Source organism: Phaenicophaeus curvirostris, chromosome 2 (genome assembly GCF_032191515.1).
Source record: "Phaenicophaeus curvirostris isolate KB17595 chromosome 2, BPBGC_Pcur_1.0, whole genome shotgun sequence".
NCBI lineage: Eukaryota > Metazoa > Chordata > Aves > Cuculiformes > Cuculidae > Phaenicophaeus > Phaenicophaeus curvirostris.
Window position 1 is genome coordinate 90,311,552 of NC_091393.1, and position 17,600 is coordinate 90,329,151.

At 42.1% G+C, this 17,600-nt stretch overlaps 1 protein-coding gene across 1 annotated transcript; it reads left to right on the top strand.

The window, feature by feature from the left end:
* Nucleotides 1-349: 349 nt before the first annotated feature.
* Nucleotides 350-4,799, top strand: BATF3 (basic leucine zipper ATF-like transcription factor 3). Its single transcript, XM_069851020.1, has 3 exons — nucleotides 350-390; nucleotides 543-647; nucleotides 2,898-4,799. Exons 1-3 carry the CDS (start codon nucleotides 355-357, stop codon nucleotides 3,081-3,083), a joined length of 327 nt encoding a protein of 108 aa, XP_069707121.1. The 5' UTR covers nucleotides 350-354; the 3' UTR covers nucleotides 3,084-4,799.
* The last annotated feature ends 12,801 nt before the right edge of the window (nucleotides 4,800-17,600 follow it).

The following is a 17,600-nucleotide window of genomic DNA, read 5'->3' on the forward strand; positions in this document are numbered from 1 at the left end:
CCAGCCCTGCCCCTGCCCTCCTACCCACTGCATCCCCTGCCGCTGCTCTCCCACCCATCGCATCCCCTGCCCTGCCCTCCTATCCACGATATCCCCTGCCCTCCTTCCCATCGCATCCCCTGCCCCTGCCCCTTCCTCCACCCACCGCATCCCTTGCCCTGCTCCCGCCCTCCCCCTGCCCTCCCAGTCATTGCATCCCTTGCCTCTGCTCTCCCACCCACCGCATCCCCTGCCCCTTCTCTTCCCTCCTACCCCCCGCATCCCCCGCCCCCCGCACCCCCTACCCCTGCCCTCCCGTCCTTGCCCCGGGGCGGCGCGTCCCCGGCCCTGCCCCCCTCGGTCGCGGCCGCCGGGATGTCGTGCTCGGCGCGGGGCGAGGGCGGCCCGCAGGTACCCGCGTTCCCCTCGCGGGGCGAGGCGGCTCCGCTCCCCGCTCCCCGCCGTCCCGCCGCCCGCTGCTCCAGGCCGGTGGGGAGCGGGTCCGGGATGCCGCGCGGCTCGCCGGCCGCGGGGAACCTTAAAAACCCGCTTCTGTCTTCCAGAGCCGCGAGGAGGATGACAGGAAGGTGAGGAGGAGGGAGAAAAACCGCGTCGCGGCGCAGAGGAGCAGGAAGAAGCAGACCCAGAAAGCGGATAAACTTCACGAGGTGAATGGGCTTGGCGGTCCCCGCGGCTCCCCGTGAGCCCGGCGCGGGGAGCGGAGGCTGCGGGGCTGGGGCAGCCGAGCCCTCCTGCCTTCTCCTCGCTCTCCCTCCTTCCCTCTCCCCGGCGCCGCCCGCCGAACCGCATCGCAGGGCTCTCCCGGGCTAAACCAGACCCGGTTTCGCCTGGGTTAGAGTTTAAGCTCGTCGTGTTCGCTCCGGCAGCGGGTGAATCTTGCTGCTTTTCCAGGGACGAGGGGGCCGTGCTGCCCAGTGGCAGCGCTGGCTTCAGTCCGTTCTAAATCTATGGTGTGAGGCAGAAATACCCACCTGAAAAGGCGTCTGAGGAGCCTCAGAACCTCCCGGCGCGACAGCTCGCTTTGGTTAGCTATTTGCTCGGACGCTTTCATGAAGAACACCATGAAAGTTCCCCAAAACCATGAAACTATCTGATTTTCCAGAAACTCTTAATACTTCTTCTCAATATCACAACGTGGTGTGGTTTTCTGTGGTCCCCAGAGCAAACACTGGAGAACAGGAATCCCCTTTATCTGGTTTTGGTTGTTACTTCACACAACAGGGCTTTTGTTGGAGCCCGTGCTCCTGGGGTAAATGCTAGTTCTGTTGCTCCGCCTGTGACCGAGTCACTTGTTCAGCTCTGGAGATTCAGCCTAGGCTTTTCTCTTTCTCAGGGTGGAAGGATCTGCTGACAATCTGCGGAGGCTGAGGGAGGCAGCGTGGGGAGTTTGGGATTTGGTTTTTCCCAGGTTGCCTCTGAGTCAGCGCCTGAGAAATCCAGGTGCAGGATACTTATGGAAAGGGCTAGCCCCTGGCTTTTGCGGGATAATTTCTGGGCCCCGTGCCTTCCTGAGGCCTCTCTGATGTACCTCCTAAACGCAAACACCTTCCTGATGCCGGGAATCTTCATTCTCAGGCACGGAGGTTTTCCTAGGTGCAGGCAGATCTGGGTGAATAGGAATTCATTCTTAGCAAGAACAATTTTATAGTCTCATCCCTGAGAACAGGACAGAGCAACAGGAGAGTGACAAGTTACTCTGCAACAAGAGGTGAGCAGAGCCAGAGTCAGGGATGGACAACGTGGCTGAACTTGGCGAGATTAATGTGTTAGGAGGACCGTGCCTATTTTACACTGTGGGTGAGAGGTGATGGGTGGCTAAGCATGTGAGGGAGGGCAGGGGGATCCACACTCCTGCAGCAAAGGGCACCAGAGGCAGTCCAGAAGAGAATTGCTTGGGGGGCTCTCCCTTCTGCCTGGTAAACAGGCCTTTTAAGGCACATGTAGGCTTTGACGTTTGCTCTGAAGCTTTCCCGGGGAGGTGAGATTGAGTGGGTAAGTGTTGAGCTGGCAGCGAGGTGCAGACACCTGCAGATTTTCCGTGGGCTAGCTTTGAACCTCTAGCTCTTTTCTCTTTGGGATGAGAAGTCTTGATAGCAGAGACACTTGAGACATGCAATTATCAAAAAAAGTGTGACACGCGAGTCTCGCATCCTTTACAGATGTACGCCGCAGAGCATCTCAAAACTCCCTTGCAGTTAATAGCAGCTTATTCATTGCCAGAGAAGCCTTAGTTCAAAAGCAGTCTGGGTTGCGGATAACCGAAGCAGTGGTCACGCCTGATAACGAAGTGGCGCCAGAAACAGGCTGGCATGATGCTCCCCTCCTCCTGCTCTTGAGTTCCTGGGCATTGGAGCAGGTGGCTACAAGCTTCACCCAGGCTGCAGGAAAGTGTCTGGCACTGGACGCATTGTGCTAGGTGTGCATCTCAGCCGGCGCTTGGGTAAACAGCCTTTCCCTGTGTTGACACAGGGCAGGGGCTGCCCTTTCCTTACCAGCAGTGCCAGGCACTGGGTTTTCCCAGCACCGACCTGCACTTGGTGCTTTCATTTTCTCTGCTCTGACAGTGCAGAGCAGGGTTGGCTCTTCCCAGCAGAGACTTTCCCACCATTGGGGCGCAGCCACCCACGCCTGCAGCCCTGGGCTGGTAGGGACCCCCGAGGGGCAGCGGCACCTCCTAGTCTCCAGGGCCACAAAATGAATCACAGCGTGGTCAGTGCACAGGTCATAAAGCACTTGTCCTGTCCAGCACTCGGGCTTTGTCTGTCTTTCCTTAATGTGTCACACATTGTGATAAGAAACTAGGCAGTTCTTCTACAGTTACATGAGTATACTCAAGGTGGAAGCGCTGAAAGGAATGTTTTGACTATGAGTAGGGTGTTTTTTTTCTCTCCTTCCAGGAATATGAGTCTCTTGAGCAAGAAAATACCTCCCTGAAAAGAGAAATTGGAAAGCTAACAGATGAAATGAAACACTTGAGTGAAGTATTGAAGGATCATGAAAAGATCTGTCCACTATTGCACTGCACCATGAACTTTGTGACCATACCAAGGCCCGATGCACTTGCCAGCTGCCTGCCAAGATGAGAGCAGTCCTTGATCACCTTTAGATGTGATGTGTGAAAGTGCCATCAATGGGAGATTTGAAGAACTGCCTGCTTACGGTGCAGATCTTCCACTGAAAAGGGCTGGACTTCACCACACAGCTCTTCTCCACGATGAAGTGCTGCAGCCTTCTGAATCTCAGGAAAACATCAGTATGAAAAAAAGGACAACTCACACTGTGACTTCATATTTGGTAGAACCTTTGAGACATGGTTTTGCATTCAGAAATGTCAAAGTGTGATGCAGCCCACCACTCCGTGACAGAACGTAGATGGGGATGAGTATCAGCCCTGAGCTGGGATGCCTTTCTCCCACACGTCCACTGCCAGTAACCCTTTGTCACTTGTCATCCATCTATATCCTGTTATGGCTGCTGGTTTTTTTTTCTCTCAACAGGTTTGCTTAATAAAAGCAGTGTCCCATCTTTATGATGTTCTCCACCTTCTTCAGTAATCAATGCCTTTATAACATCTCTGCTTTTTCTTTACTGGTCAAATCCAAAGTCTAATTCTAATCTTCCCGTCAGTTGTTTTAATATTTGCTTATCTTCTCTTCATTGGTTCCCCTTTTGAAGTGTGTGTAACAAATGAGTTTTTCCTAGTCTTTATTTCCTTAATATCCCTAGTCATCAGCCCTGCTGACATTAGTTCTTGGACTGTTTTATATCCTGAAATATGGCTTGGCTAATTTCTAATGAGATTGTCTGCTCAGTGTGGAAGAAAAGCAAAACTGAGTTTTCTGGTCCTACACGTTGTTTTAAAGAGCATATTTTAAAATTTGCTGGTTTATTGCACCCACTGGAAATGAACAGATATCTTTCTCCTTTATCTTGGATATTTTTTCCTGCAAATGTCGTCCATGGACGGAACAAATTGAGTTCAGCTAACACATTGTTCCATGTGCAGACTGAAGATGTTTGATAACTGTTTGCAAGAAAAACAGTCTCCAAACCATGTTTTTGAAAAGGAAGAATTATGGTAATGTTAGTGAGAAATACAAAGAAAACTGTTTACTTTCTCTGAAGATTCTTAGTAGTGTCAGCATCTAGAAATATAAATTCTATAGCCTGGGATCAAGTGAAGAGTTTTTCTTGCAATATTTCCCGGTCAAAGAGCACTTTTGGATAATAAAATCTCCACCCCTTTGCCAACTTTCTTCAGCATTTGGATTTGGTTTTTCAGTACAGCTCATGGGATTGATTTCTCCCTTCACCAGGATCATAGTTTTTATAAGCAGAATATGATCTGAAATGTTTGAATGAGTTTTTTCATTTTTTTACCTTCTTTAGTAGAACAATGCATTGCTGATCGCTGCTGAGATAGAATTGGGGGAACCTTGTGATCAACTCCGCCTTCTAAAGGGCCCTCTCATGCTGTTGTCTTAGGCTAGAAACTCCATCTAACAGGCATGAGCTGTTGGGTTTTTTTAAAGTTTTCATTAGGTTGTCCCCAAGAAAATTTTTTTGCGAAGCTATCTACAACCTGAATACAGTCTTCAAAGTTTCTTATGGTCCTGTAAGAACTGAGTCATCTTGCAAAGCAATTCTAGTGCAGTTCCTGCCAAGGAAAATGAAAGTTTCAGGACACTTGAAATCATGCATTTTAGATACTGTCCTTGATATGATCTCTGTGTCACCCTCAAGAAAGGAAGCTATCTTAAGCAACTTCGTCCACCCAACTGCATTCCTTCAGTCCCTGGGTGCCACTGGGTAATCTGGGATGATTAGAGGTGTAATGGAGAAGGAGAAGCATAGTTCCCATTCAGTCTGGGAAAATTCATTATAGCATAGGATAGAGGGAAAGAGGATGCCTCACATCTCTTAACTAGGTGTGTGCAGCTGGGCTGAGAATGGAAAGTAGCTAGTTGAGGTCAGGGCTGGTGCAAAAGCATGATCTCTCCTATGGAGCCCTGCACACCCTCAAAAATGGGATGAAAGATCAACAGTGGTCCGTCTCGGAAGAATCCTCCTAAGGTTTTTGTCCCACACATGCTTTTTTCTAAAAGAAGAGATCTAGTTCCCTGCGTAAAATCATCCTTCTTACACAGTTATTCTTCTAAGCATCTACCTAGAGATGGGTTCCAGCTTATCATTCAGTAATCTGAGACGTATTGTACACTCTTCATCCGTAAGCACTATTCTTGTTCTGCGAAGCTTTAGTTTCTGTGTTGGAGTTTATTGGATTGTTAAATGTATAATGTCTACGCAGAGTGTAAAGGGGAAGACAGGTGAATTCACACCAATATTACATATTTGCAAGAGCAACCTGAGTTCACAGTTGTGCTGCTATTCCTTGGAAGGGCTGGGAGCCCTGCAGGGGCCTCACAACCACCAGTTCCTTTCCCAAAACCACAGAGTGTAGCTCCAAGCTGTGCATCATGTCGATTAGTAACAGCAGGCTTTGAATCTTCCGGGGCCTGGGCTGCTTTTTCCTCCTGCAGATATTGCATCATTTTTTTTCCCAGCACTATTTCCAAAGGGCCTTATGCATCATTCTTCTGTTTAATAGATTAACCAAGGCATCTCTCAGAAGCAATATAACATGTGACTGTGTTCAAAGGGAGCCCCAAGCAAAAGAAATGAGCAAAATGAGTGTCCCAAGCCAAATAAACCAAACATTTCCAATGTATTTATAGAATATATGTAGCTGAATCATGGGTAGAAAGGGGCAATGAACTGTTAAAGCACAGGCTTATATATCCCTAAGCAAATGATACACATACAGGCTGATCACACTCTTTGCAGGAACTGTTCATAAGGATATTGATTTACAGAGAGTTTCAAAACTGAAAGTATGTTCTGGAGCTTGGGATAATTGTTACATGAATAGGGAACCAGAAAGGAGAACAGAAAGGACCCATTTGTTAAGGAAGCAACAGAAATTTCTTTTTCAAATCCAAATGTCTGCTTTTGCAGCAGGGTATTGCACGGTCACAAAAATTGTTTGTTCCGCTTGATGCATTCTACCTTTAGAAAGCTTCCAGTTAGTTTGACTTCTTCCCTGCAGATGTGGTCAGTATCACATTCACAGGATTTTCAGACTCAGGTATCTAGGGAAGTTCTTTCTTATGTTCAGATGGTGGCTTACGTGGGGAGTGCTGTGAATTGCAGTCTTGTTTGTGGATGCGTAATGTAGACAAGAGTTGCCAAGAATGCTGGATTTTGTCTTTTAGGTTCACAATGAAGGTTACAGTTTGTCTAGATTTGTGGTTTGTATTTTCTGATACCGTAATGAAGAAGCAAAATGCTCAGTGCAAACTTATTCACAGATAAAAGCATTAATTTGGGGAGCAGATAGGGTCCAATTCAGCTATTTGTCTGTTCATTTCTTTTAGGTTTTTTTTGGTCAGATTTAAATTGATCATATTTTGAAAAGAGAATTTTAGCCTCCAAAGGTAAAAAAAAAATCAACAGAAAGACAAATTCAAGCTTCCCAAAACTGCTGGTGTGAGTACAACAGAGATCAACTAATGTACCTCAATAGAGCTGATCAGAAAGTTGTGCTCCTTCCCACTGATGTTTTACATTCACATTTGTGACTATTTGTGTCTTCATGTACTCATCCAGAGTTTTGCTAAAGATGCACCTCTTAGAAAACATATTTAAAACAGCCTATTCTACAGACTTTCTGTTCTTTTCCCTGGAATCTTTCACTGTTGACCTCACCTGCATTTGGTGTTTGCAGTAGCCTTTATATTCTCTCATAATTTTATTTCAAATGTCACTTATATTTACTTCTTCCTGTTTCCTTCTGTTCCTATGGAGTTTGGTGACAACATCACTTAATGTTATCAGTATCAGAGGAACAAGGCTAATCTGTAAGAACATACAGAAATTGAACTTCACTGGTACACCCTGTCTATGATTAAAGGCTTTTATGTATAGTCAGTTTGATCAGTTCAATATTAAAGAAGGTGTCTGTGCAGTATTTTAAAATGTACTTAAAAGTGTCATACCCTTTACTTTAGCTATAAAACCCTTACTGTTTCCTGTCCACAGATGAACACTTTGCTGCGTGGCATTTGGGGTTTCCATCTGTGAATCAGTCTAGAACTTGTGCCTCAGTGAAAGTGATAGATAAAACAACCATTAAAAAAAAAAAATCCCTTTTCTCTTCTTCCCATCAGTGTGCTGATATAATTCCTGTCACAGGAAGGAAGCATGTCTGATAAGCAGGAGAAGTGGTGGGTCTATTTACTGTTACAAAGACTACTGTAATTCTTTTTATAGGAGGGTAGGAGTTTTCTGTTTGTAACCCCCTGAGTTATTGTCAAGCGGTCACTGGAGAAACATTTCACGTGTACATATAGCATGTGGTGTGGGCACACATCCACAAGGGAGTGAAAGAATTTGGATTAATTCTTCGCAGAAATTAGGGGTTTACATTGATTCCACTGGAAGTAGAAACAGTCCCACAGCTGCCTCAGAGAATGTGTGGCACTATGCTTACTAACCTGGGTAATATTTAGCTCAAGGACAGCTACAGGCGAATTTGAAGTGAGTAATTCTTAATAAGGAAACCATAGTAACAATAACCCTTGGGACTGCATGCTCGTTTTCTGGTACTCATTCAGACTTTTTCCTAGCTCATTCCTATGGAAAAAATCCATAAGAACATACTAAGATTTTTTTTTTCCCACTGTAGAATTTTTAAACCATGACATCAAATGTATGGGGTTGACTATTCTGGAAACAGCTGGCACAGCTTTTGCAAATAATCTGTTCTTTACTAGTTATATGTGTGATCTGCTCTAAGGGAATCTTCAGTCCTCTGCAGAAGTGGATAAACTAAACCACAAAGGGCTGCCTTGGTGTCAAATGAAAATATTAGTTTGAGGAGTTGGTACTGAATCAATTTCATCAGCATCATGCTTTTCACAGCTTTATCTGATCCTGAAGCAACTTCTTCATGTGGCCAAATAGAAAATTATGTCTCTAATTGGTGCATTTGTTTTAAATCTGCATTAGGAGAGTTTTTATTGTATGTGTTTAGTAAGTTCTATAGACTGCCAGTACAGCATGCTGAACTCATCCAGGTGCTGTTAAATTAAGTCTATCACAGACTGTTCCTTTCAGAACTCAGTTATGGATAGATGTCTCCAATTATCTAGAACAACTTTCTCGTTTAACTTTCTCATAATGAACTTGTCCTGTTTTCATGATTCTAAATTATTAAAATGTCAAAACTCTTGAGATTCTGAGCAAGGGTCATAACTAATCATTCTTGGTATAAGGAAATTATTAAGGTTTGTCTTACAATAGTAAAGTAATTTTTGAGAATACTAGCTTGTTATCTGTCTCAGGTAAAATAATTGAGGCTAAGGAAAAAGCAACGTGACTGTGCTTAAATATTTGATGCAGTGCTATGCGAGATACAATTACTTCAGCTAAGGATCATGTCAAATAGTACAAGAACTGAAAAATAACCAGAGAGCTAGCTGAAGGAAAAAGGCATTAGTTTATTTGGAAAAGATCGTGCTAAAGAGGGGTTTGTAAGTGTTGGTTCTCAAGGATTGATTGCAGATTGCTCTTGTTTAGTATCTTTGGTAAGCACTTTGGATACAAAGCAACAATTAGTACAGAAGACTGAAATATCATGGAAAAGAAACTACATGACCTTGCGGAAGAGAAATGAAATGCCATGATAACTAATCATAGAATCGACGAATTGTAGAACCACCCAGGTTGGAAAGGACCTTAGAAACTCATCTGGTCCAATCTTTTGTGGGAAAGGGAACCTAGATGAGATTAACTAGGATCATGTCATGGTGCAAAGTGCACAGTTGCAGACTTGAAGAACTCCTAACAAGAATTTCAGTTACAAGGTGGAGACTCATCAATTGGAAATTACAATGGAATGAACAAACAAAGGGATATTAGTCAGTAATGGATGCTGAGGCACTAATGCAGGGGGGAGGCAGAAAAGGAAGTTAAATAGGAACTCATATGCGTGGTAATGGGCTTATTTATTGGTGTATTTCTGTCGCTAAAGAGAGAAATATCAATGTAATTATGCAAGGACCCGGCAAAACCTCATCTGGAATTCTGCATACATTTCTGCTCAGTCATGATAAGAAAGATGAACCAAAACTAGTATAGGTACATGGAAAAGCTATTAGGAAGATTAAGGAAATGAGGAATCTGTTTGGTTTTTGAGATTTCGTTCTAGACGAATAAAGTCTGAGAAGTGGTAGGATCACTGCCTATGTGATTACAGCACACTAAAGATCTTGTAAGGACAAGAGCTATCTTAGATAAGTAGTAATGTTAGTAGAAGAATAAATAGGTATAATTTCTACATATTCTTGAGCTATATATATGAAGAAGTTTCTACCTGTCCAAAGAAAGATGTTCAAGAATAGCCTTTCAACAGAAATGGTGTATGTGAGCAATTTTGTGGGTAGACATGTATGCATGCAACCTGCTTAGTTTTAGGGTGGATCTTGTTTATTTGATAAGAGACCAATTGACTATATTGGGAATCCAAAATATTTCCTCCTGTCCCATATCTTTATTTTCTTTGGAGAAGGCTTGCAAATGATCTTTAAAAGCAAGAAGATCTTAAACCAAAGAAACCAAAACAAATAAAAGCAACCCCCTGAGGTCCCTGAATCTCACACCATCATCGAGAAGCTCAGTTTCACTGGAGAGCTTACCACAGGTGTAGGGTTTTGCCAGAGGCAGATCCTCTTATCAAATTGAAATCTTCAATAACATTCAGGTAAGGAAAGAAAAAAAGAGAAACAAAGGAGACTTTTTTTTTCCCTAAATGCCTACCATTGAACCATGGTACATTCCCAGAAAAATCAGAAAACCATTTCCAGAGAAACAGAAACAAAATCTAACAGGGATTTGGGGACTTTCCCAAACTGTTTAGTTGTTTACTTTAAAGCTGAGTTACTCTAACTTTGCAAATATGCATTTTATAGAGCATTGCAGGCATTTTTTTCTCTATTACATCCAGTTCATTGATTAAGTATATAAACAGGATGTCTTTAAGAGCAGAAAGTTTTAAAACAGGATTTGATACTAAGCAAGAAATCTGCTAGTTCCCTTTTAGCTATTTGAGTTTCATCTTTGCTTATCAGAGCTGTTTTAGGGTACAGTAATTTCCAAGTGCACTATTGGGTTGCGAGGTAAATAATCTCTAGAGATGAATATTTTTTCTTTCTTTTTTACTGTAAATGACAATAGTACATAGGCTAGAAATTTCCCTTGTAAATTCTGGTCATCCTATTTGTATGCTAAGTTCCAGTATGGACTCAGGACCTGTTCTGTCAGTGCACTGAGAAGTTATGCACCCTTGCTCATGCCTTTCTGGGGGTAGGTGATATGTCAGCTGTGTGTAAGGACTTAATTAATGGCCAGGAGCCATCCAGTGTGAAAGAGGCTTTTTGATCATATAGGCAAGGAAATCAATAACAACTTGTGTATTTCCTATATGAGAACAGAAGTCCCTTCTCCCAGGTGAATAAAATGCTGAAGGAACCTGCCTCAGCTCGAGGTTTTGTCCTGCTGGGAGTTCCACACTTCTCCTGCCCGGAGCTTCAGGTAACTCAGGGAGTTTTGAACAGCCAGTGAGGCCAGCCCACGCAGAACCGCTTGCAGCAGGAACACAATCTAATTGTGGATCCAATTCTTGTAGAAAAGTGTGAACGGGAATATGGGCAATTGAGAGCTGTAATACGAAGTTACATGACTACACAGACTTTTTATTAGCAATTCTAAATGACATCTACTTGTGACCACATCTGTATTTTTACCGTCCTGTTAAGAAATTACATGATCAGAACATTTTCCCCATAAACTCTTAGATTATTAGCTTCTTATATAAATTCTATTGCTATTTTACAAAATTCAAAATATTATACTTAATTTATATGAAAACCAATTCCTACAGTTTTCACTAATTGGTTTTCCATCATTATTTGTTTCCACTTATTTTCTTTACATTTCCATCTACATATTCAGGAAACAAGGCACAGTTGTAGATAATTACATTGAATTTAAGTTATAGCTTTTATAGTGTCTAGGAAAATGAAATTACTTTATACATTCAAAAGAACGCTGTATACATTCAAAAGAAAAAATGGGTGATGCGGTTTCAGTTTCACTTTTACCGCAGTATGTGACATCAGATACATATGGAGATACTCTTAGCTGTCATATTCTTGATTTGCTCTCACAAACTTGAAGAATACACTATTACAAATGATAACACAAGGATATTAAACTATTGCAATCCCATTACACAATCTGCATAGTTGGTTTATACCTAAACAGTTAGTATTTCAAGAGCAGTAATTCAGTTACTGAATGCATATTAAAAACAACGGTGAGCGGGAAAGCAATAATCCACCCCAAATCAATATGCAGTCTCTATTTTGCTTAGAAACATTCCAAATTCCCTAATAATAATACAGTAATACCAGTAATGATTTTTAATTTTTTTTCCATTATGCTATACATTTTTGAAATGCTGTTTAGTGAAGAAATGCTCTTCATTGAGGTCTATTATTCTTTGCAAGGTACATTGCTACTGGTCATTTATCTCATAAAATGCACCTCTTTCTAGCGCCATCTGTCCATTTTACCTACTGAGAATACAAGTTCTTCAAGGCAGAGGGTTTGTTGCAATGAGTAGCCAATTCAGGGAAATGCTCCAGTACTTTTCTGGTCTTTCCACGCACTGATACAGTTGAACTAAACTCCTCTGCTATTACTCATGCTTTGTTGTGCAACAATGGTGGCTGTAGGAACGTCAAGCTGTATGGTCGGTTTGGTGTTTCATGGGTTAAGTCTTCCTTATAACTCAGTGACGCTTTCCAAAGCCATTTATCTTTTTATCAGCCTTATGCCCTGCCCTGTGACAGCTGGTGATGTGTACTCTTTGATTTTAGCTTTTCTTACTGACCCTTCACAATACATATTATCTGTTCGTATTGTCTCAGGTTGGGATACCTGAACTGTAACCGTTCAGTGTGATTTTGTTTTCACTTTACTGAAATATTCTCTTAACTAAAACAGAAGTATGTCAGTGTTAGGCACGTGGATAGTGCACATTTCCTCAGCTTAACCCTGCTCTTACTTGGAGTCGTTTCACCACTGAGTACAGTGAGACAGTCAACAGCCATATGGCAACCAAAGAGCAGAGCATGGAACATGGCATCTCACGTACAGCGATTACTACACGTTTAAAAAATGTGTCCAGTCCTGCAGCACATTCAAGAAACCCGGTGCATCCACATGGTAGTCTGTTTAGGCAGAATCCACTGTTAAAGGAGCATAACCTGAAAGGTTATGCCTTAACATGAGAAATGAAAAACGTGATTTTCTGCTTCAGGGTTCCTTCTCGTACTTTAGCAGCTAGATGCCTGCATTATATCTGTTCTCTCTAAAATGGTTTTATAACATGTTCTGTTTGCCAGCACAATATCAAATGGTCCCCAGACACAGTTCTAACTCACTTGCCGTGGTTTTTTTATACTATACCTCACTTTGTAATTACTGCCTCCCATTGCCAATAAATCATACCCTCCAGAAGGCCCTGTTTAAGACTGAGTAATAAAATACTGGGAGATTAATATTGAGTTGATGACAGATCATTTAATGTAACTCTTAGCAAAACTCTCCAGTGTCTAGGAAATTGGCAGAGCACTGCTGATGGCTGCTTTCTGATGTCATTCAATTAGCAACCAAGGGTTAGTGCACTGAGGTTATTCTCCAGAGTTTAACGGAACAGATTTCTCTTTAATCTTCAGTTCTCTCAGGGAATTGCATGAGGTGAATTTAATTCACATATATTTGGCAGGAAAATGGATCTTCTTAGATTGCAAACCAAGACTTGCACTGTTGTTTCAGCACATTAGTTAGTAAATATAAATAGTTCCATTTAATTGTGTGCTGATACCCCCTGTGAGAGCACAAGAGCTTTGCATGCATGGATCCATATTCACATTCTGAAGCTGCAGTCTAGATTTTCTCACAAACTTATGTGAAATTGTAAACAGCTGCATATGTTGCCAAGCACTTGGATGACTTGCCCTACTGATTTCAAAATCCTAGTCCCAACACCTGTTCCTTTCCCTATATACAACCCCCACCTCCCCCTTTATGCCATCTTGGCAAAAAGGAATCTTAAAATGGGTGTGGGTGACATTTATCTAATTTACAAGCTGATTTCAGCAGGGCTGTTCATGTGGGTACATTCCAGATGAGTAAGAGCATTGATAAATCAGCTGTGGTAAATTTAGCAGCCACGGTTTTTACTGCATGGCTGTCACTCTGCTCCTCTGCCATTGATTACCAGAACTGACAGAAGGGGATGTACCTCTGCTTAACCTACTTCACTTCTCACTCAGATGGCTTAGTCCCTCTGAAAGGACATGGGTGCTTTAAGGTAAGACCTTGCACTATGCTTATTTGTGGTTTTTTACTGGTGATATCAAAGAATGAGGTTTTGTTTTAAACTTATGAGAAGTGCTGATGTGAAACCTGCTCCTCCCCACCCCTCAGGTCAGTGCCCTCCTGCCAGGATTTCAACCAAGGTCTTCACCCCTTACTTAGCGTCAGGTTCGAGGAACTGAAAGGGCAGAGACTTCAGATGTCCAGAGGAAAAAAGGAGCTTTGGTTGCCTCTAAAATCCACTGAGGCTAGAATTTCACACTATTAGTGTATATTTTCATGGTGTATGAATGTAATGTGTAAAAGCACTAACAGCAATCCTTTGTTTGAGAGAGTAGCTGCATAAACAGTTTTCTGGGTGGCAACACCATCTGGGTGTTTCTGGGTGGCAACGCATCACCTGTCACTTCACCTTTCTCTCATACTGCTGCCCTACCCCCGGTGCCATCACAATGCTTATGAGCTGCATAAAAAATACCAAACAAAAAGCACCTTTTTTTTTGAGTGTCACTTGCATGATCCTGTTCACAGAATAGCTTGGCAAACAGTGGGAATGGCACAGCTGAAAGAGGGGAGCTTGCCATGACAGTGAGACACAAGTAAAAGCAGGGGAATGCCTTGAACTGGTATGTCATGCTTGCTACTGGACACTTTGCCATTAACCCCTTTACCCTCATTTGGCATCCATCACTTGTATACATAAACAGGACAGATCATCTGTTACTTGATAGCTGCATACAGCTGGCTTGTTAACATGCTTGAATAATAGCTGAACTCTTGGACACTAATCAGTGGTTGCAATGTTATCACTTGTTTCCTGAATTTACCACTTTTGTGCAGAAGAAGATGACAAGCTGGTTACTCAGAACTATGTTCTTAGTGGTCATAATTTCTCTGGAACTTTATTGATTCAGATTTAATAACCTGAAAAAAAGTCACCGCCTTATCCATTTTTCTTTGGGAATAAATGAGGAAGAGAAATCACTGAAGGAATTCATGACTGATTTTAGGTTTTCCTGGGAGCAGAATGATGACTTTTTGTTCTTATACAAGGAGATATTCTTTCTGGTAGTACCTTCTGAGGTACCTTGTGAACCTTTGGGTGTCACACCTATCTTTTTATTTTTTTAAAAAAATCATGCCTTCAGGAGAAGGCATTAGGTGAGAAATCATGTTCACCTCTATCTTGGTACTTGTTAAAGCAGCACTGGTTGATACCCAGTAAGAGATTGCTCTTTGTAATTGTTTTTAGCATTTCAGACCCCTAAGCTAGCCTTTACAGTAGTGTAAGCAAAATATGCATTTGAATCCCATGAACAAGGCAGGACCATCAGTCCATCAACACATCACCAGTGAGGTTTGCCATCACCAAGAAAATAGAATAAGGTCATCTGGAACTGAGTCTTTCTTGTAGTTTCCTTGCACTGTTTTTATTACAGAAGGACTTGCATAATGTACAGAAGTGGAAAAAAATAACGACTTACACAGCATCTGATTCACAGAACAGTGGTCCCCAGCTAATGAGGCAGGACTCCCAGGTGAGACATGAGCCTATGCCATGCAGGGATGTGCTTTACAGGACTTCTCTGTGAGCTGCAAAATATTGACAATTTTCTCACGTGAGGATTAGGTCTCAAAAAGGTCAATTGGAATACTAAGTATTCTCACTGAATCATGTGTACTTTTCCCCTACACACTCCATATTTCAGTTTTTTCCTGATTTTTCCAGTGGTAATCATGTAAAAAAAATTAAACCGATTGGCTAGCATCCATTCCTTTAAGACCTACCCTCCATAGTAGTGGTTAAGGGTTTGGAACAATCACATGAAAAGTAATGACCATGGAATCCTTCCCATGTTTACACCAAACTCGCTGTCTTGGAGGCAAGGTGGTCAGCCCCTGAAAGCACGTTATTCTTACTGAGTAGGCATGATCAGTAGAGTCCAGGATTTATGCATCTCTCTCAGAAGTCTCCAAACATTGACTGAAAGAGCAGTGAACAAAGTGTTGGCTAAAGATTGGACAGTAGCTGTAAAATACTTTAAAAGCCTGAAGATAAAGTTGTCTAAAAGAAAAATTGCACTTGATATGAAATATTATCTGCTTCCACTTGAGAGAGAAAGATTCGGGTAATTTTTTTTTTCAACAGCACTTATCCATTGTGTTAGTGAGTTTGCATGCCTGTTTTTCAAAAGATGCTACACAGTGATGTTAGATGCTCAGCATTTCAAACACCATGTGGCTTAAGCTGTGGAGGCCATTCCTGTCAAGATGACCTTGGAGATGTTTGTTGCCACCTTCTTGCTAGAACTTCCCAGCTTTATAGCAGAATCAGCAGAGCAGATTATTCCATCTGCAATCAATGGTCAAACTGTTCCTCGAACTGCCTCCCAATCTTTGTACTAAAGTGGCTACATATGATTTGTTATACATATTCTCTTTTGGATTGCTTTCTTTTTAAACTGTTCTACATGCTTGCTCTCTGAGTGCATGAATAAACCCAAGAACACATGTATGCAGCTCAAAGCAGTGTGCAGTAAGTGAAATAACTACATATGAGAAGCAAAGCAGATGAATTCTTTATTCTGCAGGTCACAAGGAAAAATGTATTAATACCATGATATCTGCATTGCTTTTAAGTTTCTTGATTGAAAAGTTGTATCTACTGCTTTTTCAGCATTAATTGCCTTGTAGCAACTTAGGGAGGTAGATGTGGGTTCTCAGGATGAGGTTATAATAATTTCCTCCAAGATTACAATGGCACAGCAAGTAGCTGTAAACACCACAGCCTTCCCTGCCTCTGAACAAGAAATAAGATTCCAAACAGAAAGGAAGTAGCATTCGTTGGCCCTTGGTAAGGTAAAAGTCTCTGTATGGAGAGGATAATGGTAAGCAACTCTGCACAGAAGCAGTGGAGAACAGAGATTATTTTACCAAGCTGTGGTGGACTACATAAACAAAACAGAGATGTTGGTAGCAGGTTCTTAATTATAACTTGCTAAAATTCTTTGTTTGGAACAAAATTAAAATGTTTTTATCTGGTACTGAAAATGCCAGCAAATAAAACTCTCTGAGACTCATTTTGGAGGTTTAGAAAGCAAGCATTCTTTATCAGACCTGGGCAATACAAGGGAGTGATCATCAATGGTGTGTAATGAGACGAAAGCTGTTACAGAATATATTTCCCACTTACATGCATGTGGATAAATTTTCTCAGAAATCTTATGCATATTCTATAACTTTCCAGGGTCTAATTTTAATGTTATGAAACTTCACAACAGTCAAAACTCTTGCTAATTTGGAGCTGACTCCAGTTCTCTGCTTGGCCTTGGCTTTAAGATAGAAAATACTGCAAAGAGAGGTGATTACAGAAGAAGTAATGGATCATATTTCACACGAGGCATTATCATCTCCAAAGAACAATGTCTGGAAAACACCGTTTTAAAGAAAACATACTACCAGAGGGGCATTCTGTCTAACTGCTGAAAAAACCACAACTGCTTAGACAAAACTTAACTGTACTTTAGCTTAAATCAAAATATTCCACTTTGTGAAGTTTCAAAATATTCCACATTTCGTATCAAATCACCAGACAGCAGTGTGCAATAAATTGAATTACTCGATATGGGCAGTAATGCAAATGAATTTGCAGGATGCTGAACCTTGCTGAGCAGCAGAGCTAATTGTTCAGGGTTTGGTTTTTAGGGCTACACTGGAACATTTCGGACAGGGAAACTGCATGACTGTGCAGCAGTTCACTGCTTTTGTTCAGGGTTTGCACACACAGCAGTAGCTGTGCGGCTGATTTGAAGTGCTCCATATCACACAAATGGCTTCGGTGTCTATCCTATCCATGCTGTGGAACAGGCTGAATGGACATTGACTTTTTCCCTGCCCGTTACTGCTGTCATCTTTACGTTCCGCTCTCATGAAAGCAGCTTGCTGGGCTACACCTGAAAGCCATCAGAAAATCCCAGTGAACATATTTCGTTAGTCATGAAATACGGTCTATAAATTGCCTGCAGGGACTCTCCATCCAGATAACCAGCAGGGTCAGAATTTTCATTTACAGGATCTGGGCTTGCTGAAATGAGGGG

Coding starts and splice junctions, on each gene's coding strand:
- BATF3 (XM_069851020.1), top strand. CDS start 355: ATGTCGTGCTCGGCGCGGGGCGAGGGCGGCCCGCAG. Junction 391..542: donor GGGGCGAGGGCGGCCCGCAG/GTACCCGCGTTC, acceptor TCTGTCTTCCAG/AGCCGCGAGGAGGATGACAG. Junction 648..2,897: donor AAGCGGATAAACTTCACGAG/GTGAATGGGCTT, acceptor CTCTCCTTCCAG/GAATATGAGTCTCTTGAGCA.